Consider the following 27,444-nt stretch of genomic DNA (forward strand, 5'->3'; position numbering starts at 1 on the left):
CACCGAGCTCCATGCACGTAAGATACAGATACACTACGTAAGGCGCGCGCGGAGGGGTCATTTCGATAATGCTGTCGGCCACAGGAACGTGAGTCTCCTAATGGCTATATACCGGCTCGGTTCTTTCGCTTTTATGAGCCGATCGCCAAAGTGAGCGGCCGATGCCGCGGTCCCTTCTCTGCTACGCGCCACCGCGGAGACAAAGGCACGATTTCGATTGAGCCAGTCAGTGCACCGGTGCAGGTTGCACGGCGGAGCAGACTGTGTGCGTCAGGGACAATACGTCGTCGCGCTGTGTGTGCGTGTGGACGCGTCGTTTCACCGCGGATGGCCGCGTGCGCGCGAAAGAAAGAAAGAATGACGCAGTGCGTCGCCGGCGCGGCGAAATAGACCGCGCGTGTGAACACGGCAATGGCAGAAAGAAAAGCGTCGATCGGAAACCCCGCGTTCCCACGGACCTTAACGGATATGGCTTGGATCTCTTGGCTCGCACGAATCGTGCACGCATATCTGTATAACAAAGAGACTTTACAGGCATCGCCGCTGGAAAATACGAAACTACACAAATCGAGGAAGCGAATTCGCTGCACGGGCAAACGATGATGGCCGGGAGTGGAAGACGGGAGCCACACGGGAGCAAAGAAGACAAAGGCGTCCGCTGATGACAATCAAGAATTTTTTTCTGTTGATCACCGGTACAAAACAAAATGAGTGGAATCTCGTTGATACGATCTTCACGGGGACCAGGAAATAAAGCGTATCATCCGAAAATCGTATCATCCAACGTAATATAAAACGAAATCGTGTTACCGGGAAAAGACAAGGAAACGTATTATCCCGAAAAACGCAGTACGCCGAATCGTATCAACGAGATGTAGACCTACTCTTTCAATAAAAAGACCGCCACAGTCACGTAGCAGGAGATCGTTTTAAAACACATTTTCTAACCACAGGAACAAAGTATTATGTCTTAAGACTACAGCATTTATGTGGTCATGTAGTGTCATGCAGTGGTCACGTGACTGTATGGGTAAAGGTTACCAAGTGAATGCAAAGGCAGTCAAGGACGACAAATGAGTACGTGGTGCCACGAGATTAGGAACTTCGTAGGTATAACTCGGATAACTCACGCCAGGTGTAATAGGAGAGGGTACCGTACTGCGATGGATTATATATAATAAACAGACTGATAATAGGGTACATCATACTTTATATTAAGAAAAGTTCTGCATATGCTTTATTGACAATTTCCGTAGTCTAATTGAGAAAATGAACTTAAGCGCAAAAACAGCAGTCTGGCGTCCTTTCTTATCGCTTTTATTATTATTATTATTATTATTATTATTATTATTATTATTATTATTATTATTATTATTATTATTATTACTCGAATGTCACAGGCTATTCCGCTCTGGTCACGACTGATGTGCACATACATTCCAGTCTATTCACCCGCAGTTTCATTTGTGCCGGCCGCCAAAGAAATTCTGAATAAACCTGAAAGTCAGGTACAAAATTTCGGGAAAAACCAGTTCGATGGCTTCTTTTTCTCGATACTGTTAAAAGCAGCAAATGCCTATCCCGAACGACTTCATTTAACGTTTCCTCTCTTCCATTTTCTTCACCTTTTCTTGTTTTTGATAAAAGGGGTGCTCTTAAAGTCCGACCTTTATCTTAGTTCCTTTACTCGTTCTAGTGGTGTTGGTATTCATTGCCAATGCGAAACGGACAGGACCCTAATGTAGACATCATTCGGCAAACGCTCGCGCTAAAAGCGTTTCCTAAAGGCCCACACGAAAGTGGCAGGTCAACGACTACAGGCAAAACCGGCGAACTGAATAAATGCACGGGTGCTGGAAAGTCGCGCTATAGCACTCCGCGATATGCAACAACGAAAAAGTGGACGCGATAGAGACAGCTACGGCCCGGCAACAAAGTGGACAGCTGGTCCCTTATCTCCATCATCGACTGCAAGTGAGGTTCTCAATACGTGCACGAGAAAAAGCCCAGATAAGGAGCGAACGAGAAAGAACAGGCGGCTGTATACATTCGACGATAAACTGTACGCTCTGCCTCGACAGTACCGTGCAATGCCGTAGACGCTGGCATTGTGTATTCCTCGACCGATCACGTGGGAAGTTTGCTTGCGGTGAGGTCTATAAAGCCTGAGCTTACATTCAAATCAAAAAGGAAAGGAACTATAGAAGAACACGGACACTTGTTCACTCGTGGTTGCAAGAATAGGCAAGTATCGCGTCGGACGTCACAAGGAATTCCGGGAAACATTCAGAGAAGCGTGAATTGCAAAGATTTTGATATTCTGCCCAACCTCTGTAGGCTTAATCCTCACAGTCTTCGCACAGCCTGTGGAGATCACACTTCGCTATCGCTTTTGCGAGCGATAGCGTAGAAAGTAAAAATCAAGTGACAAAACAAGCATTCGGACTGTACCGCTATTTCTTAGCTCAGAATAGTCGAAATTACCGAGCACTCGGCAGTCATTTCCCGTGATTGCGCAGGTGAGTGTCCTGTACGAGTAAAAACAACGCCACCGAGTCATTTCTGACAAACTCTGAGACAATGAAAGAGAGCTTCGTGCACCGTCTGCGTCCGAGTCGATTGTAACGTGAAGCATGTCCTTTGCTCGAGGGCTCTGTTCAATGTCGGCGCGCCTTTTGTTTTTAAACAAACAAATCACCTTCGCTGCACTCAAACGAGCTCGTGCCGCCCTCCAAACGTCGCCGGGAAGAGTGAGGGGGGGGGGGGGTCAAAGATGTTCCTTAATTTGGTTAACTTAACCTCTCCCGAATTTGCCGAGCACGTGATGTTTGCCGCAGCAACAGACAAAACGTTTACTTTTGCTATCTCTCTCTCTCACTCCCAAGCTATGAAACGCCATCTTTCCGAGTCCCCGAGTGCATTAAGCCTACAGCGACGCTGCACAGAATTTCCCCGGACAGAGCAGGGCTGACCGTCGTCACCGCCACTTCATCCGCTTTCCTCAAGCGTCTCTTCCTCTGGACAGTCATTATCGCCCCGCAATCAGGTCCACTTAAGATTGCGCGCCGTGAGCAAAGATAGAGAGAGGGAAAGAAAGAGAGAGAGAAGGCTCCGAGCGCGTCCCCGCCGCCATTCGCCACAGTGGACAGCGCAAATGGCTCCAGAGAGAATGCTCCGCTCGCATGCACCACTTATCGCAGCAAGGCGACGCGCGTTATTCTTTTTCCGCCTCCGCGAGTCGAGTGGACCGTCGAGGAAGGAAGGAGGGCCGTGAGTGCGCATGCGCGAGCACTGTGCGTAACAGAGGGAGCTAGTCCTCGAAACTACCGATGTGGAGGGACGATTGGCAATAGAAAGTATACTGGTCTATAGTCGGAGGGGCCCGCGCGTCAGACGCCATCTCGCGCTGCTTGCACTCGTCGTAACAAGACAGCAGTGGCCCATTTGTAGCAGGCAGAAATAAGAGGATCAGCGTCCAGAATACAATGACGGCAGCACCGTTCTCATTTAACGTCCAATGTCGCATTTCCTTATCATTTACTCCGTATCGCCACTGAAAAACTTATTTTCGATTGTAACGTGGAATCTATTCCACCCACTTCTTGGCCATTTCTCCGTAGTGGATGTGAGACACATTTGTTGCTGAACAACAGCGTGCAGATCCCAGTCGGCGTTACTAGATGACCATCGGATGTCCGGATTTGGGGACCGTCCCACGCAGTAGTGTGCTGTACTATTTGAAAACATCGGGCGTCCCACTTAACGGCTTCCCAAAACGCGTACCCTGTCGTTTCACGACTGCGTCTGCATTTATGTGAAGGGGCAGTATTGGCTACTAGCAAAGAAAACGAAGTTCGAAGTTCAGTTTATGTGCATACACAACTTCAGGCTGTTTCCCGGGACCCTCTCAGTCTTTTCATCTGCAGCGCTATAAAATAACGCGTACAACGAATCCCTTTCCACGGTCACCCGTCGCGAAAAGTTCGCATAAAGCGAGAAACTCGCGTTTTCCGGGAAACCATCATCATCCGTACAACCCGCAGGAAAACCCGCAGGAAAAGCAGAAGTAAAAAAAAAAAATCTAAGTAAACCGAAGTAGGGGCCCGACTTTCTTAGAAACCGCCTGGGCGAAAAGGAGGTAAAGCCAGTCAACTATCCTGCAGCTACCGATCAAGAAAGAAAGAAAGCCCTCCCCCCACCGCGACGGCAGCGAAAGGCGAGCACTTCTTGCTGGAGAAGCGAGGGGTACCGAAAGGTGGTCCACTACGAACTATCTATCCACTGGACGAAGCAAAAGAGAAACGTCAGTAAACGAAGGCGGCAGAGAAGAAAGAAAGAAAGAAAGAAAGAAGATACAAAACGCCCTGCAGGAGGCCCGGTCTCCGAGGCAGAGTAGAGAAGGCGAACGGCACCCGCGTCGACGGCCGGTTGGCACTGCAGGCCCTTCCTCCTCAAGTCTTCCCTCGGCATCGTCTCCCCCCCCCCCCCCCCTCGCTTCGTCCAAGATGAAGGGGGGGGGGGGGGGGGGGGGGCGGTCACTAAAGCAGTAGCCGCAAGGGGCTCGTGGCAAAACAAGCTTCGCGCGCGCGCGCGTGTGCTGGTTTACTCAAGAGAGGGAGACAGAGCACGCTGGCTCCAAAGAAGTGTTCCAACGGGAGAGGGGATGACGAAGAAAAACTGCCGGAATTACGCGTCGTGCGCGGCCAGCAGCCGAGTGAGGTGTCTCGTCCCTCCCCCCTCCCGACTGGACAGCACTCCCCTTCCCGCTGGTTCCCGGCCGGTCAAGCAAAATAAAAGAACACCCTGCGGCGCGGAGGTGGTTTAGGTGGCTAGGTTGCAAGTCAAGCGAACGTCGCGGTACGGACTCATGGCTTCAGAACGGCGCAACAAGGAAGACGAAAGATCACACGAACACGTTCGTGTTCTTGTGATCTTTTCGTCTTCTTTGTTGCGCCGTTCTGAAGCCATGCATCTGTACCAACTCGCCCAATTGTCAGTGCGGTACGGACTAGTGGGTGCACGTCTATCAATGCCACAGTCGCAAAGCATGGAATACGCGCTTGTTGCCGAGTGCGTAGTGCAAACATTCCGGGAGGGTGGCTATAAATTCGGGCGTGTCATTAGCAAACCTAAACAAATGGCTCGCAGCTCGAATTGGTTAAAAGAACGCTTCACTGCAGTTTCGTTCGAGCCGACACTAACCACGTCACTTCTCAGTCTTTATGTAATGCCCGTAGGCATTACATAAAAAGGGGGTGGGGAAGGGGGGTGGGGGGGAAGAGCAGAGTTGTGATTGACATGGCTTTACAAAAAAAAAAAAAAAAAAAATGACCGCTTGTTCTGGCGTCAGCGCTTATTAGGGGGACCGCAAAACATTCTGAACTATCCGGAATAGTAACGCATCGACCCCCGTAGCAGGAAAGTAATAAGCTTGCTGCCAAACAAGAATCACTGGCTCATTTAGCTCGTCTTTGGGCTGTGTACGTTGACCGCGTCGCTAGCAAGACTAGACCTTGAGTTCATGCGCTTCTATGACGCCTATAGTTTTTATACATTGCCATTCGTCCTTCCTTCACTGATAAAGGAACAACTAACGGGACACAATAAATCACTTTAGACTGATCAAATATTATTTCAAAATGCTATTCTCGTTAACTTCGCTGTGTCCGCTTGGTCATCTTAAAAAAAAAAAAAAAGAAAAGAAAACGCTTAACCTCGCGCTCGGCCGCGAAGCTTTTGAAACAGCGAAGCTGGGCGATCGTAGCCCAGCATTTTCCGGAAGTGCGCGCGAACTTCTCATGTTATTACTCATGATGATGGTAATTTTTTTTTCGCGCGTCTCGGACTTACGGCCGTCACTGCGCGTTGCATAGCGCAGCTTGCAACACCGACACCGCGTTGCAATGCCGACACCGCATTCCACCGCCTTGCAATGCCGACTACGCGTTCCAGCAGACCCGCTCAGTGAATGCGTCTTTCTCTCTCTCTCTCTCTCTCGCTCTCACAGCGCGCAAAACCTCTTCTTCACCTCGCAGAGCACGAGCGTGCGAACGCGCCAGCTGTGGAGAAAGACGACGACGCTTGAACGCAATCATATGGTTCGCATAAATGCACATCCGGCAAGCGTGGCTGTATCGCCTAGTGGTTACGACGCTCGCCTTGGGACCATGGGTACGCGGGTTCGAATCCCGCTTTGGCAGGAAAGTTTATTTTCTTTTATTTCTTGATACAAAGCACAAGTTACGGCTGGCTTAAACAGCTTCGCTGTTGAAAATAATAAAGTTCAACGTTCAATTCTCAATAAGTTTCGCGCCGAAACCCCTGCGCCGGTACAGCACTGTGTTACGTCTCAACCTGGAACAGCGTATACCTTGGACGTTTCCCACGAGGCAGACCCTTTTTCATCAGAGTCGCCCAGACGGCGACAGTACCAGACGGTGACGGGCAGACAAGGAGGAGGAGAGAAAGAGAAGGCAGGGACGTTAACCAGAAATGCGTCTGGTTGGCTACCCTACTCGGGCAGACAAGCGTCCCAAATCGGCAGTGCGCATCCTTTGGGTGTTGCCCCGAGGCAGCGCCGGCCAGACAGCGACAGCGCCCGACACCGACCATGACAACCTGACCGTCACGGAGATGCCACGGATTGATGCGACAGGCCAACTTCGAGGAATTACTACCGTGGGAACGGGCAACGATACATCGGTTTCCCAGATGGCCACGCTGTTGCAGCAAATGCGAAGGCGAGGATGCAACATTAGAGGCGGAGTTCTGTGAACAATACAACCCCTCTGATTGGCCGCACCAAGGTCATCAGATTCCCTAGTCGGCTCAACTAGGGAAGACGACTGCTTTATAAGCGGACACATTTGGTTCTGACGTGTCCCGAGGCGAACTCACAGGTTTAATATGCTGCTGATGGAGTGGGCTTCCGTACCAGGGGCCAGTGTACATAATGTAAATTAGACCATTTTTCCTTATTGGTGGAATGGGATTGGTGGATTCTTGGCCCAAACGCCACCTCGAGCCGCAACAACTGCGACGTCACAGAAAATAGTTTGCACGTATTTTGACCGTTGTCACACATTAACTGTTCTCGAAACTTGCCCAAAATCGTTCTTTGGCTCTTTCAAAATACCGCGAAGGCCGTCTTTACCGGCAAGAAATGCCCCAGAAAACACCGTCAAGAAATCTGTGACGCCACGGGAAGCTGGTGCAGGCACTCCCAAGGCGGCTTCGCCACCCGTCTCGCATCTTTACTGGCTTACAATTTTCACGGGTAAGCACCGCCGTATATTAGAAAGGACCGACTGGCGGGCTACAGTCTGGCACTGCATGACGGGAGGTATACAGCGCAAACGAGCATGCGCAAAACGACAGAGGAAACGTACGACGCACGAGTTGTGTACTCGCTACCACTGTCGTGAGGCGCGTACGCGTTTGAGCTGTACACCTACGTCAAAGATTGGGCTGCTTGATTCTGCATGATTAAATGTATCGTATATAACAGCGCGACTTCTTGAAATCGGTACATGTCCTTGCCTGTACTTCGGTTTTCTTGTCTTCGTTCAAGAAGGCGCGCTTTTATACTTTGAATCGTGGGTAGCAGCGAAGCTGTCAGCCTGTATACATGGTCGGGTCGGGCCTGTAGTTGGCGCGAGATTTGCTCACACAAAAATGTGGGCCGATCCCGGAGACAGTGCTAAGAAGCGGGAAGCACACAGTATGCTGCTTCCCCAATGTTCCCTCACTCTCTCCAAGAGGCATCGCATGACGTCATCAGGCGATACCGTGACGTGACGATGCCGTTATCACGTAACGCTCGACGTAATGACGTAATCACGTTTCGTCACACGTCAAACGTGACGTCACCACTTCGCTGCGTGGGTTTGCGTGCCATCGGATGTTGACGCCGGATTTTTCGCCCTTCGTGGGCCATATAACGAATTCGTATATGTTAATAATACCCCCCCCCCCCCCCCTCCACTTCCAGCAGTTGTAATGGCAGTTTTCCACAGCTTCGCTGGACATCCACGTTAGTAGGGCCGGGATGGCGAGGCATTTTTTAAATTGTGCTCGTAGCAGCGTTTTGCTAATACAACTAGGCTAATTTTTCTACTGAGCGTTCCTTTAAAGGCCAGACAGTAGACGCAGTAGCATAGCAAGGCTCCCTCCCCTTCAGCATAACAGCGTAGATGAACGCTGAACTTGGTAGCACTAGCACCTGGCGCTAGCGTGCACGATTATATCATAACACTAGATAGATGTACACGACCACTGCCGACCGTGGGACAGGTCACGGGGGCCGTTCCGCTCCAGCGATCTTCTTCGGGTCTGGGCGGTGGCCGCTGTTTGGAGAGATTGCCGAGGGTAATTGCTGCCGCTCGAAAGTAGTGCCAAGAGCGCATGCCGCTTCTTAGCAAAGTGCCAGGCAGGTTAGGGGGGAAACTGGGGGCAAGAAGACAACGACGGCGTTTTTTTTTTTGTTTGTTTTGTTTGTGCGTAACTTCGAAGCTCATTTTTAAAGCTAGCCTCATCATCGCTCTCTCTTTCTCGCTCGAAGTCTGAGATGCGCCATGCATGCGTTTTTTGCAGATGACTAAGTGGACGAGATACTTTTTGTTTAAATTTGTCTGCTGGCATCATGAAACACGGTTTACAGCGCTAAGGATTAGGAAACGGGAATGAACAGGCCAGACAAAACGTGCATCATGCTATTTCTTACTGTCGTTACAGTTCCTATTTGAAATTTTTTAAATTACTTCCATTCTAAATCGTTCAATGAATCTTCTATTAGTGCTTTGAAAATGTGATCACCCATTTATCTAGTCTCACTTCTCTATCACACACTACTCACTCTATTTTACCTTTACAAGTCCCCCCCCCCCCCCCCCCCCATTTAAATTCACTGCCTATGCGTACAACCACCCGATTCTTGGCTTATAGCCCATTGTGGGTACGAGCCACATTCTGAAGCCACATCGTCATCATCACTATCATCATCAGACCAGCACAAGTCGTGCGCACTAAAGTATCTAGTAACGTTGGTGCGCACTTTGAGTTCGTGTTTTCTCTTCGGCGATATCAATAATCTTTCATGAGGTTATATATATATATATATATATATATATATATATATATATATATATATATATATTTGGCGCATAACGTTTGAAATGGGTGTGCTATATACAGAGCAGCGCTAAATGCTGGTATTTTTTCAAAACGTTTATCCGCTTGGCTGCAAGAAGACTGATTGTTACTGATGAAAACGAAGACCAAAGTCCCCCTTTTCAAATTTCGCGAATATCCCAAGGATCCACATCTACCTCAGCGTGTGGACCCCATTGTGACGTCATGTATTTCTAAGTGTGTTCCCCTCTCTGGGCCGCTTCGGGGCTAAAAAAGTTCCGCAAGCTTATTTCAGATTGCCTCTCCAGATTCTTAAGAACGCTACTTTCCGATACTTATGAAGCAAAGGAACGTAACAGACGATCAAGCTGTTCATTTTGACAGCAACCTAAAATTCGTTGAGCATGTTAACCATATCGCGAGTGCAATTCTTGTCAACCGCGCACACGGGAGTAGTCACGGCCACGTGGGCTCGCCGAAGAACCGCAAATACAGGGCCGCTCGGCGGGAACGGCCAGAGGAGCGGCGTCACCCTACAAGAGCGCCGACGTGTACACTTTTCGAGATAAGCTTCAGCCGCGGTGATAAGGACGCCAGACAGCGCGTCCTCTCCCTTATTACAAATACGCAATGTCGCCGCCTTTGGCGACACGGTCGAGGACATCGCCTCGCAACACAAGACAGCCACGTTTTGGAGCCATCGCAGGCCAACGAGAGGGGAGCCCGATTAGCGCGAGCGCGCAAGTGAGCTTTTTCGAAATAAATATGTTGAAGCTACTACAGGCAATTTCCGTCCGCATTTCTCAAGCCCTAGAAGGTGGATTATTAGCGGAGAAAACGACGGTCGAGACATTTCGCTCTTGAATATCAGCGCCAACGACGTCAGTGTGACATTAGGAATTTTGAAGTTTGTTACCGCGTGTCACGGCCTTTCTTACACCCACTGAATGTTCCCAAAGAAGTTTCTTGCTTTCTAGTGCGATGTAACCATTCTTCAATGGTAAACAACTACGCTCGACTACATACATAACGAAATGACCCGTATAACGAGCGATTCCGTATTTCCCGGTCAAATTCCTACCTTTCGCACGTATTGTGAAAGGCACAAGCAGTCGCACATTCAGCCGAACGAACCGTGGGGTAGAAAATTAGCGACTTATTTCACAAAATATCTCTTGGACTTATGTTAGATAACGGTTTTAATTTGCTGAACGTACTCTTATCCTGCTTCGCTTGAGGGGGGGGGGGGGGGGGAGAAGGGGGGTGGTTGTATTCTCAAAATAGACGCCGCGAAACTGCACGACGTCACGGGCAGCTAGTGCAGAGATCTCACGACGGGAGTCGCCACGAGTCTTTCAATTTCGCATCCTTCCCAGCCTACCAATCGTCCATTCATAATAAAGTTGGCATATTTTGTCGTTGAACTTGATATTTTTATTTAGTGTCACGTTGGCGACGCTCGCTGTGATACCAATTTTTCCTATATATATAAAAAAAAATCCTTTCTAGAGCAAAGGGCAGGGGGGGGGGGGGGGAGAGATGCAGTAAACCCTCCCGTTTTGGCAAGTGCCTCTTCCCTCTGACGCTTCGGGTATCCTCCTCTCAGCTCACTCTCGGCTGCTTCTGGCTTACGTCAACCTTCGAGGGGCCTCCCTCCGTCACATTCTCTCCAGAGCTCCTAGAAGACCTTGTGGACTTTTTTTCTTCTTCTTGGCAACTTCGTTACGGTCGAAGTTCTTTCGACCGAACGAGGGCTGCGTGGCATACCGTTACACGACAACGCTGGAGTGTCGCACCAGAGTCCGACGTCACACGAGCGCTTGAAAAAGGAAAACCGCGCTAAAAGCAGCGGCAGTAATGCGAAGCAGGCGCATGGCATGCTTGTGACAAGGCCTAAGTGCGCGTCCGCGACTGTGCTAGCGAGTGTATAAACACGGGTGCCAGGCCCGTCGCCACATTTCTAAGTGCCCCTCTCTCACGATACCCCCGTCGTCCCGGAGTAAGAAAAGAAAGAAATTAAACGAGATAGGCGAATGGCTTTCTCTCTCTCTCTCTCTCAAACGCGCGCGCACCTTCCTAATGAGGCGTCAACACAGGCTACAGCGCATTTGTGCGCCGGTTTGGTCCGAATATTAATTTATTTATTTAGTGGTGACTGTGCGTTCAGGTCAGAAGAGAAAAACGCTCAACGCGCATTGAAACCACGAACCGCTCCGCCTTTAAAATGGCCCAGAACTGATTTAATCCTCACCAACGCAGCTAGCTGCGGTACGCCAAAATCGAAAGTTTCGATTTGGTAAACTTGTGCCGCGTTAATTCAGAAGAATTTACGGAATCAAATCGACACCTTAGGAATCCCTACACGAAAACAAGTTACATACGCGGCTGCCTGCTGAATTCTGTTTCCGCTACGTAGGCACCTTTCTAATTCCCTCTTTTCCTAAACTAGCTCGATGAAAAGTCATTTGGCAGTCTACGACACTAGAGCCTCAGAATTCGTCTGAACCGAAAGCTCGGCAACGATTCCTAGAGCCGCACTCCTTCACGCCGTTCCTCGCCCCAGCGTGTCGAATTACTCGCCTACAACGTCGCGCGCAAACTGCGCATTTCAGTTAACTACGCGGCATGCTAGCAAAGGCGGGAGCGCACAATTTTTTCCCACGCCGGTTCCCGGGGGAGCACCGTTCATTGCCGCACCATTAACGCACGTTGACACACGCACATTGAATAACACAGCCACCCACACACACCCCGTTCCCGCTACCCCCCCCCCCCCCCCCGGTAAAGTTAGTCGAACTGAACCCCCCCGTCCCCCTTCTTCCCAAGGTCCTCCTTTCTGCCCCGCCCCCTCTCCCCTCCCGCGCGAGCAGATCATCACCCATCAGCAACACCCCCTCCCCAGACGCAGCAACCAGCGCACATTACGCCTTTATTCAATTTGAAAGCAAGAATACACGAACGTGCAGCTATATAGGCCTACTGTCCCCGCTGGGACAACTGTACAAGCGAGCGGGAAACACCGCGAAATCGGTTCCCATCAGCCAACGATCCCCCCTCCCACTCTTGAACCTCCTCTCTCCTTTAGACCGAAACGTGCGCTCATTTTGCCACCGACCACCCGGAAAGAGCGAAACGGAGGCGACCAGCGGACTCCCGGGTGGCGGGGGTGTTCCCGCGACTGTGCGCTGGTCGGCAGGTTTTAATGACCACTGAACGACGGAGAGAAGTGAATTTGTCAAGCCGCGCGTGCGTTCGACTCAAAACCCGTGACACCCCACTCTACTAGCAAAAAAAGAGGGAAGGATCAGGACGAGGCAAATCGACGTAACAGCGCGAAAAGAGAGCGGTCAGCGCACTACGTTGACGGGCTGCAAACACAGTGCATCATCCTCTGCAGTACGTCGGCCATTGAGCACATTACCATCGAGTGCCCCAAACACACAACCGGTACCCAGTACAAAGCGCAGATTGGAATATTATGGGGCACAACGATACTCATGAACGTTTAGTTCTTTTTTGTTTTGCAGTTTTTTTCTTCTTTTTTGCTTGTTCTCGTTTGTTCCTTTCTTTTTGTGCGTGTATTCCGGCTACGCCGTGCACGGCGACCCGATCTAAAAGGGAAAGCAGAATCGACATCGAAACGGCACCGAAATACATGTGCGCGCCATGCGCATGCGAATGACTCTAAAGGTTTCTTTGGTGAGCATTGAGAGGTCGCGTGACGCTGTGAGAGAAGAAAGCTGCTAGCAACTTTCGAGTAAATGCGAAATTTGTCTCCAGAGAACGAGGGTTCATTGAGACTAAGTGCACAATGCTGCGCGTGGGACGGAAATTTGGGCAGATTTTATGCAATCTCCCTGTACCAACTATTTAACGACATTTTGTTCATGGCCTCTGTGGGTCCACTTGGTATAAAAAGATGAATCTAATCAGCCATTGGAATCAACGTATGCAAGACACCGCTTGCGATGCTATCGACCTCGTGACTTCCGTGAGCACAACTTAAACGAGCCGGAGTAGTTGATCGTGCACCTTATCACATAAAATAGAAGGAAAAAAAAAAAAACACTGCTGATCACGTAGAGCCTTCCAGTAACACAATCCGCTCCCCAAGAGAAAGCTGGTCAACTTGTCATTCTACGCATCCACAGTGTTCTCCCGCAAAGCGACGGGGGGCTTTATTCGCCCTCGCGGGTCGTTGGCTTCCAACGAGGGAAACACCGCTGCACAACAACCCGTCTCCACATCTACACCACCCTCATGTGCATCACAATGCCGCACGTGTTGCCGGTGTACGCGCGCTGGCGCTCGTTTCAACAAAGGCGAGATGACCCACCGCGCACGAGCATGCTTTTTTCCCTGCCGTGAAAGGAGGGAGCCTCCCGTCTCGAAGCAGGGAGTTTTTAACGCCGAGCCACTCGCAACGACCCAGATGGTGCGGCACCACGGGGGGTGTCTGCCAACAGGAACAATGCCGCGATGCCACCGCCAAGGCAGCGACCTTCTTCTCTCTCCCCCTCATCTCCTTACATTCTATGAAAAGGTCGCACGATGACCTCTCTGTGAAGAACACAGAGCAGTGTGCCGGTAGCTATCATGGGTCGTAGTTCGGCTGAAGAAGCCAAATGGATCAAGCTCGGCTTGGCTCCCAGTAAACGCCTCACATGCAGTTCACGGAACACCCGGGACAGAGACGTGTCCACAATCGCTGGTGGTCTCATCTTGTGACGCTGATGCAAGCTAAGAGCACACATATTGCAACTGCACCGACCAGGCAGGCCCTACGTACTACTACTGTTGCAAGGCGTTGGCAGTAATAATCATTACGTTGCCCCCCCCCCCCCCCCCGTCCTCTCCCCCCTTCTGATAACCTGAAAACTATAATCTTCGCTAAACCATAATCTAAGTCATACTTGCCGTCGCGTTACGCGTGCGACTAAACAAGCGTCTGCGCCTTCGGTAAGAAAAAGGAAGTGAAAAAAACTTTCTTTAAAAAAGATTGCGTTGTTGACCTAGAGGTCCCGGGTTCGGTTACCGCCGCGGCCAGATTTTCGATCGAAGGGGGCGAGATGCAAGAACGCATGTCTACAGAGATTTAGGTACACGTTCAGAAACGTTAAGTGCTCAAAATTAATGCGGAGTGCCCCACAACGACCTGCCCCATAATTGAGGTTGTGGCACGCAAAACGCTAGAATTTTTCTTTTTCTTTAGAAATGAACGAAAAGCAAAAAGAAAGCCCCTTCCCACGTGCTAATAATACCGCCTCGCCTACAATGGAGTCTGTGCACCCGACATGAAAAACACTGAACAACAATAGCAAGGCAGGTCGCAAGATTCAGGAAAAGCCGCGAGTCACACTTACAAAATGGGAAAGAGAGAAGAATACGCGGAAGTTGAGACAAATGACACGACTGACAAATAAGCGGGCACCCCCCTCCCCCCCCCCTCTTTTTTTTTCTTTTGTAACACTTCCGCTTTTTGTTCTTGGGCCCGTTTCGCCATAATCTCTGCGCTGGACCACCCGTAAGTAGACAAATGAAATAGCCCAAGTACTTCTTCGTTTTTAGTCGGAGCACTCCTTTAACAGCGGTTACACACGAAACGAGGTGAGGAGGAAAAAATAAAAATAAGGCAGACGCCCGTCGTGCGATGGACCCAACGCCTTCTCGCGGTTGACACGCACGAAGTCACGGAAATGTCATTTTGGGATGCGCCAACTTATCCTCGACACGACCACTGCACGTCGCCTAATTCTGTTGCGTAACACGAACGGCACGCACACATTAGAAGGGGCGTGGTGGCGCGTCAGATGCACCGGCTTGACGCGCACTACGTGTACGACACGTTTCCCGAATTGGGCAACAAGCGTCGCTAGGCTAGACTGCACGAGCTGGACGTTGTTTCCGGGTTTCGGGCATTTGCGCAGTCGCCACCGCGCGCATTGCGGAAGTCGCCCACAGTGCCGCTTCCGGTCGCAACCAGACTACCGGCAGGAACACCCCCCCCCCCCCCCTTCACGAGTGGGTTACATCTTACATCCACTATAATCCCCGGTGTGTAGCTCGTTAGTCTACTTCCATCAGGAACACGTGTTTCGATTAAAAAAAAAAGAAAGAAAAAACGGAACGCCAGCTGACCCACTATTTCGCTACCTGTCGACTGTTGCGCCACCTGGGTGAGGGCGGAAGCTGTAATAATGATCCTTATCATCATTAGTAAAGTGATGAACGGGGATGACAAGACATCGCCTAGTTGGTGGCAGAAGTTGCCCGAGAGGGGTCTCTATAGTATCTAGCGGGTACGGTGGTCCAGCCAGGTTTAGCTATTCTGCACGGTGTCAAATTTCGACTAATTATCCAATTCGCCATTTTGTCGGCTCGGATTGGTCCAGAGAGCTGCTACGGCCTCTCTGATTGGCTCAAAAATACCGCCATTGCATAATTCGACAATATGGAGGAATTTGGCGATGCCCAGGATAGCACCACAGCGTAAACTTCGTTTTTCAGACTTTGAATGCAGCTCTATGACTTCGCGAAATTGACCAGTGCTAACAAAATATCGCATTATAAATGAAAAAAAAAATCGCAATGATTATGCGAGTGTGGAAGCACTTATTGCCCTTCACGCATTTAGAGCAAAAAAAAAAAAATCGTGGCGATTAAGAAAGATAAAGCGTAGTAAAAGTACGTAAAGAGAACGAGTTCCTGGGCAATATTTGGTTCATGCTTGCAGGATCAACAAGCGCACATCTTAGACAGGACAAAAGAAGGTACAGACGCAAGACAAGCGCCTACCTTCTTATGTGCTGTCTAAGGTGTGCGCTTGTCAAACGTGCGAGCGCAGAAAGTAATGCACCGCGAGAACGTATGAAAGCACATTCACGATGATTAAAAAAAAAAAAAATCCACGCACTACCCAGAAATCCCGTGGTTATAGGTCAGCGATGGCTGCGCCACAGTTGCCTAGTAATTTCTGTAGGAAATTCCATGGTTGGCGGCACCGAATTCACGAACTCGCATCGCTTGTAAGTTGTGACCCAGGTCCAACAAAGCTGAATGTCAAAAATGACGATCATTCATGATGTGCAGTTTCGAATCTGGCATTTTAACTACGCGGCAAGTGGCCTTTCCCTCCGAGCACTCAGCCACATTGAATAACTACTGTATGCGGGGCAAGCCACTATGGCCTTTGGAGAACAATTTGGGCGTAGCCTTTTGCACTGCCGGAGCGGGCACGTGGATTATACCATCCCCGATACCGCACACATGGCAGCTGACGTCACTGTCTAGGAAGCTTGGTCACGTGGGCCCACAAAGCTGTGACGCAAGCACTGCTGCATCGTCTGCTCTCGCACACACGTGCTTGGCTAGTTCGGCAATACGCTGAGAAAAACTAGGCGAGCCCCGGTGTCGGTTCGCAGCCGATGCGGCTCACTGAACTCTAGACTCTCGAGGCTTTCCCGCTGCTGTGGGTCACCGCTCATTTACGTACTTCACTCTAACGTGGTATGACGTCACTAAAACTTTCGTTACGCTTCCAACACAGTGACGTCGCTGGCCATCGCGCTAGCGATGGGTGTCGATCGCGAGAACGAGCATTTAGGCACTCTTTGGAAGCGAAGTAAAATGTATTTTAAACGTTCGCTGTGTCCAACACTTCATGTTGAGTGTTCTTGCATACAGAGGACGCCTGCAGCAGGCTTTTTACACCCTCAATATTTGGTGTCTCAACCCCTTTGAGAAGCGTTTGTGTGTGCACCGTAACAAACCCGCTTAGCTCTCTAGAAAGAAAAGATTCCAGAATACAAGAGTGGGGTTGAGGTTCAGAGGAACCCTATAGGTTAAGCAGACATGGCACCCCTCAACCTCCCCCTAAAATTCACTGGAAAAATAAACAACGGCACGGCCAGCTCTCGGCATTCCCCTCAAAGCTGCCTCGAACCTCATCACGGCCCCGACAGCGCCGTAGCTCGTGCGCACCGAACGTAGTGCTGCACTAATTCTTGCCCAGGTGGACAGTGGTGCATATACCACCAGTGCATTCGTAGGTCCACAACGAGGTCCCCAAGTCATCTCCGCGTGTCGGTCATCGCCGTACGTATTGCACAGGCGCAGGCCGCACACTTATTCACATCGATTCCCGTTCCCATTGCTACAACGAATATCTGATATAACGAACACCGCGTACGATTCTGATGAACGAAACAACGAAACAGTGTTGCCACTCAAACGCAAATGCGTTGTGCGTACAAATTGCATTTTTCCCTTATACAGCAGGTACTAGTTGGCCTACTCCGAGTATTTTGTAATGCCTTAGCATGCACATTCTTCCGTTTCTTGATTACACCTGTACTGTTTTTACGGTTTCTCGTTTAATGGTTAAGCAATGCTACTTGAGCTTCCACTCAGAAAGATGAACATTCTCACCGTGTTTTCATTTTTTTTTTCAAAATCGAATTATCATGCTGCGTTTTGCTTCATGAAACTGTTCTTATTGTTCCTCATCATCATTGCCAAGGGTGTCAAATCATCTCGGTGTCAAACTTCAGTCTTATCTAACCGAAAAAAAAAAGTGAATGCAATGAATGACTGATTTCGTTATGCACCGCAGTCATATTAAAAAAAAAAAAAAAAGAAGACCATTACGATAAGTTAACATGAGCTGAATCATGGTTCCATAAATTACACTGTTTTCTGACGTAATTCGGTGCCACTACGCACGTAGAGCGAGAGTACGCGTACGTAACATGTGATCACGCTCACGTGTACTGCTTTACGCGGACAGTCTACTCAGTACGATTTTATTACGCGTGTCAGGTCAGCTTTTGAGCACGTGCGCAAAATTGAGGGCACGCCAAAGTACCTATATGTAAGTGAGAAAGTATTACTTCCTATAGCGACAGACTTAATTCACAGAAACGTAAACGTACAGCGCAGAAATGGTCAGGAAACATCCGCGGATAACAAATACCGAGCTTAAGGAGTGTTTACCGTCGATGGAACGCTATTAAAAAGCATTCATCAAGCACACGGCACAGCTCATTGTCTCGATCAGCCTGACTGTGGTGTTATGTCAGCCACCCGCAGAATTCCACACGTGGAATGTGGTATATATGGCTCAAGAAAGGAAATGTCAATATACAGGTAAGCTGCCATACATTTGCGAGAGGTGTGTAGCTGTACGTCTCCTGTCAGTACAGCGTACCTTACCTAGACGTAGGTCGTGCGGATCTGACAGCAACGCACTCGGCGCGAGTACGCGTTCGCCGCGTGCCCCGGGAAGTGCAGATAAACGCACGCGAAAACCAAGAGAGGCACATACGCGAAGTCTCGCGAACGGGAACATGCACGGCACCGCAAGCACGTTCACTCGAAGCGATCGCAAATGCTCACCTGTTCGCGTGCGAGGACGAACCACGTTTTGAGTATGACGTCCAGCCTAGTCCTGTGAAACGTCCGCGTCGTCTTAACACTGAAAAACACGTCCTCCAGTCGCGTGGTGGGCGACCGCTGCGGTTCCTCGGGCACCGTCCCACCGCTGACCGCAGTACGCTGGCCCGCCGACCTGTTGCTGTCGCGTACGTCGGCATCGGCCCCGACACTGTCGGGAGCAAAGTCTTCGCCCGACGGCTGGTCGGCGTAATCCTCCACTTCGTTATCAAAGTCGTTTCCCCCCTTCAACACCCTGCGACTAGCACTCTGATGAAACCCGGGCGGGGCCCTGAGGAACACTAGCTTGTTGTTGACGTTGGACGAAGCTGCTGCTGCCGCTGCAACTTCTCCGTCCGCTGCTGCTGCTTTCTTGTGCGCGCCGCCATCTTGAGCGGCGTCGTCTGCAACGAGCGCCGTCGTCTGCTGCTGCCAGTCGAGGCCGAGCGGCGGCCAGCCGAGCAGCAGCAAGGCTCCGTAGAAGGCGGCCAGAAACACGGCCAGAGCCGTGCCCTGGGTCACCTTGCGCACGCTGAGAAACTTCATGACGACGTCGTCGCCGGCCTCACGCTGCCGTCCATCGCTGGTCCCTGTAGTACGTACGGCGCCGAGGCCGCACGGACACCACACACAGCACCACAACAACCGCACGCCTTCACCACCAGCACGCGCACCGCTCGCCGCAGCTCCGGCACCACTCCGACGGGGCGGTCGGCTTTCTTTAGAGCGAGTGCTCGCTCTCCGCGAGTTTTGCAGCTCTCCTCGTGTTTACTGTTTTATCTCTTGCTTTTTATTATCCTTGCGAGGACGGGGAGGAGCCATCTCTCCCTTAGCAGCAGGGAGAGAGGAGCGCGTCGTAGATGGAGAGGAAGAGAGAGTGGCAACTCCAGCTGCCGGGTGTGCGTGCGCACGTGCAACACGCAACAGGTTGAAGGCTTGCTTGAGGTCAAGCGAGGGGAGGGAAGCGCGAAAAAGCGCGCAAGAGACTGCCCTCCTTTCCGCACGGTGTTTAGTAACTTGCGCCATCTTTTGGAAACGTAACAAACTAATGTTACAAATAAAACATTTTGAAGTTAAAAATAAAGCATTCAGCGCTGAATTTGGGATACGTATAAACAAAAAAGGCATCAAAATAAAAAAAATAGGTAGTATTCGTTAAAGTTCGCACATGCACAAATAGAACTACAACTACTATTTCTCATTGTCTCATTATTACAAAAATATAAAGCACTAATGTTTATATTTAAGTATTTTTGCGTAAAGATTTGTATTATTATTGTTACAATTTAAGCAACAGTTGTAAATTTTTAACTCTTTGACAGAGTCCTCTAGCCACATAACGCGATAAACAAACATAAACTGGGTGCGTCGTCCTTGTTCGTGCAGTGGTATTCTCGAAAAGCAAGCAAAATGAAAGCAGCGCTGAAAGAGGACCTGAGTTTTCTGATAAAGGTACACATTTCCTGACGAAGCCTTCCGCCTTAGCGGAACAAACACACCCTGAATTCTTGCCTCGCTGCCTCGGCGCAACGCCGAGGGCCGCTTTCCCACCCCTGCGCGCGCGCTGAAAGCGTTCGCGAGCGAGTGTGTGTCTACGAGAAAGTGCCAAACAAAGAACGAGTTATACAGCGGGACCGCCGATCACAAACAAGCGTCGTTGGTTCGCTAGTGGCGCGGCGCCCATCCTCCTACGCCCCATGACAGCGCTAGGCCTATCGGCGCTGCTGCGTCGCTGCTTGGCATTCCCGAGCGCTTCAGTAATCGGAGGCGAGGCGTTGCCGCCGCAGCAGCAGCAGTAGTGAGTGTGTGACTCGTCATCGGCGCGTTACGGCGGTGGAGGAGCCACTCCGCCAGGGCATGCCGTGAGAGGGCGGCGAAAAAAAGATGCGCGTCGCGACGGCCTCCTCAGCAACGGGAGCGACGACAACGGTGACGATACCTGCTACGGCAGTGAGAGGCCTGCGAACGCCAATATGCCGTTCCGACTCAAACTCAAGAAGAGCAAGCACTACAGCGTCGTCTCCAAGAGCCTGTGCGTCATCGCCGTCAAGCTTCTCGAGAACGCGACGGTCGAATGCATCGTCTCCTCTCGGACAGTGGGTCGCGAGTGCCTGCAGAATGTGTGCCAGCGACTGCAGATCACGCAACCCGAGTACTTCGGCCTGCGATACCAGACGCGAGACGGCCAGCAGCGATGGGTGGACCTGGAGCGGCCGCTCAAGAAGCAGCTCGACAAGCACGGCGCAGCGTCGTCGCGCGAAAGCGGCGGCGGCTGCTGCAGCCTACAGCTGGGCGTCATGTTCTACGTTCCGGACGCCGCGCAGGCTCGCCGCCTTCTGCAGAGTGACGTGACGCGCTACTATTACTTCTCGCAGCTCAAGAGCGACGTCATCGAGGGCAAGCTGCCGTGCGACCGGCGTGAGGCGATCCGGCTGGCTAGCTACAGCCTGCAGGCCGAGTTCGGCGACCATCGGCCCGAACACCACACCGCCGAGTACCTGCGCAACTTCGCCCTCTTTCCGAAGTCGGTGCTGCTCGCGTGCGCCAATGAAGAGGAGGAGGCGGCGCTGCTCGACGAGATAGTGAACGCCCACAGAAGTCTGCAGGGTTTGGATCACGCGACCGCGGAGCTCTACTACATACAGGCCGTGCAGAGGCTTGAAGGGTACGGCGAAGAGCGCTTCGAAGTCCGCGACGCCTCTGGCGTCGACATGGTTCTCGGCGTGTCGGTGCAGGGAGTGACCGCGCGACATGTGCGCCGGAGCTTCGAGCAGGATAACTCGCAGGCTGCAGCGCACACTTCCACCCAAGAGCAGCAGCTCCCACATGTAGTGTACCATTGGAGTGAAATCGTGGACCTCATCCACCACAAACGTTGTTTCAAGATTGTTGGTCGCGACGCCGCGCACTCCGGCCAGTTCCACCTTGACGACGTCAGCACGGCAAAGTACATATGGAAGATGTGTGTGCAGCAACACGGGTTCTTTATGGGCATGCAGGAGACTGCGTCATCGCCGGGAGGCATGATGGGAGAGACGTACACGCGGGCGACAAGTGGTAGCGTTGGTGCTGGCGACAGCTTTCGTTGGGCATCTGTGCCAGATGTGGAAAACGCTAGTGGGGAACGAGGGACAGATGTTGGAGAGAGCCGTGAGTCACTTGACGAGCTGGGGGTTTACCACACTGAAACGCGAAACAGCGAGAATTACACATTTCCTGGTAGCACCAGTGAACTGGTCAACCCAAACCAGAACGGCTATGACCATCATCCAACCAACCCTCTGCCTGTCAGAGAGAATGCTGTTGCTTCCACGGAGCACATTCCTAGAATGGTGTCTAATGAAATCGGTCAGCAAGTCAACAGTATGCACCACTCGTATGTGAGCCTCCCACGTAGCTCTGAAAGTGCAACTGATCTGCGGCGAGCACTTCTGCCATCGTACCGACAGGCACCCGACTACGAAACTGCAGTGCTCACCAAATACGGAGTCACCAGCTGTAGCCTCAACGACCTTCCTCTCGAAACTCAACAGAATAGTCAAGTGTATCACCAGCAGCATCCTGCACTGACGACGTCGGCAGCGACAAATGAACTGGACTTGAGTTTGTCACGCTCTTGCAACCCTCTACTTCCACCGCTGTCTTACATGCATTATGGCAACTTTGCTGATTTGACTGAGCTTGGCGACTCCATGTCCTTTGGTGATCTTGCGAACAACAACAACCGCATTGATGGTGTTGCACATGGCAGAGCACCACCGCTCCTCGCTCCACCGTTGCACACATACAGCACTCCGGAGTTGACATCTCAGGGACTGTCGTACGAGGTCAATCCTGCACAGCTGTTTGCCAACATGCACCTGAACTATCAGTACAAGCCACCACCTCCATATCCGTATGGCCAACGTCCGAGTGCGAGCACACCAGATTTGACGCGCAACCATCACCAGCTTCGAGCAAGTGCAAGCCCAGATCTGGTGTCCCGTCGTCACCTCAGCCAGAGCACTATTCAGGGGTCGGAGCCAAATTTGCCACATTACCAGGCAGCCGTCAATGGTAACATGATGTCCGAGTCTCTGAGATCGATTGTGGAGCCTCCAAGGCCTGTGCTCCCAACCTATGTTCCAGTCGGAGAATCATGGAATGCGCAAGTATCTGGAGTTGCTCAGCCCCAGAGGATTCAGGTGTGTGTCAGCTCTCCGACGACGCGGGAACAAGTGGCAGCAGCAGCGACCAAGCCAGTAGATGCCACCCCTGTGCCGCCCCCGAGGAAGCAGGTGACTGAGGAAAAACGAGAGCCTCCAAGTCAAGAGGCATCGCCAGCACATCCACTGGGTCCCATGATGGTGGCAGCCATGAATGGTCTAACTCTGACAGTAGCCCAGCCAGACCAGCTGCTTACCGGTGACCAGAGCAGTGGGGATCAGGAGTCGCCATCAACCACCACGTCCAAAGAGTTACGGCCTGAGCAAATCCTTGAGAGCCGACTGGAGGATGGCCAGGTCTTCCTCGAGTTTGAACGCATTGCCAAGCGTAAGCCCAATGCTGACTTCACAACGGCACTGCTCTCGGAGAACACCTCTCGCAATCGCTTCAGCGATGTCCTTCCATACGAAGAGAACCGTGTACGACTGACTCCAACAGCTGACAACCGAACAGGCTATATTAATGCCTCCCATGTTTCCGCGAGCGTGGGGGATAGCCAGCGCTTCTACATAGCGGCGCAGGGACCCACGAGGGAGACTGCCAAAAGCTTCTGGCAGATGGTCTGGGAAAACCATGTGGGTGTGGTTGTAATGCTGACAGAAACTGAAGATGAACATGGCCGTGAGAAGTGCTTTCAGTACTGGCCTACAGCTGATGGTGATGACGCAGCACTGTCATTTGGCGAATACCGAGTCACTAGGAAGGGTGTCGTGTCTTCTGCAGTGGCTGTGACGACCTCACTGACTGTGAGCAGATCCCAAGGTGTCGCTTGCAGTCACCGAAACGTCTGGCATCTTCGGTATACAGACTGGCCTGACCATGGCACGCCAGGGGACATTCAGGGTTTCCTTGGTTTCATGGAGGAAGTGGACTCTGTGCGCAGGCTGGCCTCGGGTGACCAGCGTCTGCTGCGAGCACGCAACACACCCATGGTGGTCCATTGCACTGCAGGTGTGGGCAGGTCGGGTGTGGTGATTCTGTGCGACATCTTGCTCTTCTGTCTGGATCACAATGTTCCAGTGGACGTGCCGAGAGTGCTGAGCTCTGTTCGAATGCAGCGCATGCTCAGTGTACAGACTCTGGCACAGTACAAGTTTGTGTACCACGTGTTGATACGGTACCTACGGAATTCACGCCTCATATAAGCCCTTGCGCGGCGATTCTCGGGTATAATCATCGAATGCTGAAGAGACGAGCTGATGCTTTGGCATTACCAGCAAAACTGCTAGCGACTTTAGGCAGCTTGGTAGTCATCGAACGCATGATGCCTGTCCTCTACACCACCTGTGTTGTGTGATTCCTTGTCTGTGCCAGCGCCTGTCTAAAAACCCACACCAAGTGATGTCTGGCAACCACTGTAACTTTCAAGCAGTAGTGCGCTACCTACACACTGGCATCTTACGCAGATGAAATCGGGAACAAGCATGCTCTAAACGCATCAAAAGCCAGTGCTACATCTCCCTCTTTACGCAGCTGGAGTCTGCTCCAAGCGATAAAGTACTGTCAAGTCTTTCAAATGCACTTTGCAAAAAGAAATCAAAGGTTGTTGCCCAGATGCTGAAATCTACCACTGTTCACCACTGCAGTTGAATGTCGGTGTTCTACTTAGCTCCTACAAGACACGACTCTCTCTGCTTGTGTCAGTGAACTGTGCCATTGTTTTATGGATGGAAGGAAAGGTCTTCACTGTTTATACTTGTATGTAGATACCATCGTGGGGGGTTGTGAAGTGCCGACATCATGCACATGCAGACTTTGGCATTTCGCAACAGGAAAACCTCCAGTGCCTTTGATCAACAAGTTCAAGGACACTCGCTGACAAAATGTTTTCGGTTGACGAAGGCCTTTCAATAAGTGACCCACCAGGGGTATGACAGTTGCCGAGTGGTCGCATGTTGCCTTGGGAACTTTCTCACCACATGGGTCGATGTGCGTTGTTCGAGGCTCGCTCTGCCATGGTTTCTCGGAATGCCTCTGCCTACTGTTCGGCAAATCATGATGCACTCGGGTTTGGCAAGCAAGATTACGAGTACATTGACAAAGTTGCGGCGACGCACAGTGTTTGGTGGTCGAGCTATTCATGTGGGCCACATTGTTTCACTCTGGCCAGTGAATTACCCTGGGGGTCAGTTGAGGTTTGGTGCCTTGGCGTCGACATTTTGTTATCTGTTACATAAAGCCGAATAGCTGTAGTTGCACAAGTGGCCTTCCAGAGCTTTTCAGCGGAAGCAAATTATTCGAAATCTCTGTCAGATACGTTGTAGGCACAGGCTGCCTTTGCAAGGAAGCATCATCACGGGTCTCTTAGCAGCGCTATACTGAACGTTATGTGAATGATCGCGACAGGTATAAATGGCTGGTCATGGTGCACTGCTGGCTCATCCATGCTTCAATTTCATGCAGAGGTAGCCTTAGAAGTGCAAGATTTATAATACCATGTTCGAGGGTAATGCTTGCCTCTATTGTCCAGGGTAAATCACAGCTACACATCATTTGGTACCGTAAACGTCTGCATATTTGTGAATGAAACAGTGGCACTGTCTGTCATTGTTATGGACATGTTTTGTCCAATATCATTGCAAATGACGCCTACTTCTGATTTATTCTGAATGAAATGGGCAATCGCTGCATTCGAACATTGCATTAAACAAAACACACTGCAAAATGCTACCTGCATGTGAAATTTGAGCTTGGACAATCTACCAGATTAGCTGAAAGAGTCCTTTATGACCATCTACTTTATTTATTTATGCTCTGTAGATGCTGTGCAAGCATTGATTACTTTTTGTGGAGCCTAGTACTCAAGTCTTCATCATTGAGAGTGCTAACTTAGTACTAGCTGCCTGCAGGTTTCTTGAAGCAGGAAAATGTATAAAAAGGAAATCGTTGCAGTCAAAACAGCGGATCTTGTTTAATTTGACTGAACGTGTAAATCTGCATGCCATTCGCTGGGCCTTTGTGGACCTGTTGGTAATGTTTGAAAATGCGTGCTTGCTTTTTTGCACTTTTTTACATTGTTGGTTTCAGGCAGCAGAACTGGAAATGTGACGTAATTTGGTAAGTTGGTAACATGATAGCGAAAGAGTTAAAGAGCAAAATTGTGAACGTCGACCAGGTGACCTGGTTTTCAACTAGATAAGAGAGTACTGGTTTGTCCAATGCCATTGTGCTTTATAGATTGAGGCCAGAAGTATTCAAAATCGTGTTGAAGCATTCACTTCACTAGTAATGAAGTTAAGGGTAGTTGTGGACATATAACTGATATGAATTATGGCAGCTGATGCGCTGAATATATCTTGACCTTTTTTGTTATATCTACAGTTGGTCATTTTACTGTTTGTGTTGCTGATTATAGGCAAGTTGTTGGAAGCATTTTTGAAGCGTTTTGGTTGTGAAAAAGTTAAAAACGAATGTGGGCATAGGCTGAATAACTGATGTTTATTTAGGCAGCTGATTTTCGTTTATGCCTGTACATTTTTTTTAAACAGTTTTCTTTGTTGAAATGTGTATTAGAAGGCATCGAAAGCCGTGTTGTGTGGGCGGTGCACAAACGCTTATGTTATTGTTTTCTCTTTCTGTACTGAGCACACTGACACACCGTGCAATTTGTAGATGCAAATCTTCACTGCACAATCACATGCAAATAACCATTGTTAGCGCCCTCTTTCACCGGAGAGCTCACACGTCATGTGCCCGTCACTGTGTATGTCACTACCTTTTAACGTGAGCAATTGTGTGCACTTAACTTATTGTTAACATAACAGCGAGGAACGCCGATGACGATATTGACTGGTAGAGAGTCATGCCGAGCTTGCTGTTCTATTTCTTTTTTTTTTCGTAGCATCCGTCCACGGTGAGACTTGTTTGTTGACAACTGTTTACAACATGAACTGCTGAAGATGTAGAGGAATGTAGAACTATTTTTGGAACCTTTTTTGTGTTGCCTACCTTAAGGTGAATGCCTTGTTGCCACCGATAATAAAAGACAGCCGGTAACTATTCAAGAAAAGTTGTTTGTTTCGTTTTCTGACAACTTGGTAAGGTTTCCCGTCTTGGATGGGTTTTGATTGTGCTACTGTAGGACTGCAGAAAGGGAAGAGGGGGTTATGTGAGGGGAAATGGGTGTTGTGGAGAGGATAGTGCACACAGTTATCCGCTGCCAAGTGGACTGCTGTGCTCGGTCGGTGGCACAAAGGATGCCTTCCGCATTACATGTTCTGCAACCCTACTACACACAGCAAAAGGGAGATGTACATTTGCGATGAAGTTTAGACACAGCTGCAACTTTTGGCGTCACGCCAGCACTGGATTGCGAGGTGCAACTGTGCAACAGAAAAGAATGCTTCAACCAGACACGAGAAGACCGTCGAGAGGAATACTATAGGTTAAAAACGGCATAAATTTTACTTACTGTGACAGTTATCTTCGATGGTTTCTGCACAATTTTAAACCTGTTCAGCTTGCATGACACTGTTCGAAGTGGCACAAGGTGTGGTTTACAGAAAGCGTTGTATAAGGCTCGGAATAGTTATTGCACCATAAATGTGGCGCCGATGAGGCAACATACGCAGGTGGAAACTAGCGCCCACATACAGTAACTTACTTTTATATCACAATTTTCCATGCAGCATATAATTGTTACATAAATGTGTGAAGTCCTTGTGAAGCTGCATAAGTGGC

At 50.3% G+C, this 27,444-nt stretch overlaps 3 protein-coding genes across 3 annotated transcripts in view; 2 read left to right on the top strand and 1 right to left on the bottom strand.

Annotated features, from left to right (window-relative positions):
* LOC119453617 (fringe glycosyltransferase-like) overlaps positions 1–19,409 on the bottom strand; it is a 101,205-nt gene extending 81,796 nt beyond the window's left edge. Inside the window, exon 1 of the mRNA XM_037715675.2 lies at positions 18,523–19,409. Coding sequence (XP_037571603.1) covers positions 18,523–19,104 — 582 coding nt within the window. The 5' untranslated portion in view covers positions 19,105–19,409. The remainder of the gene's footprint in view (positions 1–18,522) is intronic.
* Positions 19,410–19,872: 463 nt separating this feature from the next.
* Positions 19,873–27,444, top strand: part of LOC119453621 (AP-4 complex accessory subunit Tepsin-like) — a 68,914-nt gene continuing 61,342 nt past the window's right edge. Inside the window, exon 1 of the mRNA XM_037715678.2 lies at positions 19,873–20,010. Within this exon, the coding sequence (XP_037571606.1) occupies positions 19,969–20,010 (42 nt within the window). The 5' untranslated portion in view covers positions 19,873–19,968. The remainder of the gene's footprint in view (positions 20,011–27,444) is intronic.
* Positions 20,005–26,773, top strand: LOC119453618 (tyrosine-protein phosphatase non-receptor type 21-like). The gene has a single exon (XM_037715677.2). It carries the CDS (start codon positions 20,532–20,534, stop codon positions 23,907–23,909), a length of 3,378 nt encoding a protein of 1,125 aa, XP_037571605.1. The 5' UTR covers positions 20,005–20,531; the 3' UTR covers positions 23,910–26,773.

This window comes from Dermacentor silvarum, chromosome 5, assembly GCF_013339745.2.
Source record: "Dermacentor silvarum isolate Dsil-2018 chromosome 5, BIME_Dsil_1.4, whole genome shotgun sequence".
Taxonomy (NCBI): Eukaryota; Metazoa; Arthropoda; class Arachnida; order Ixodida; family Ixodidae; genus Dermacentor; species Dermacentor silvarum.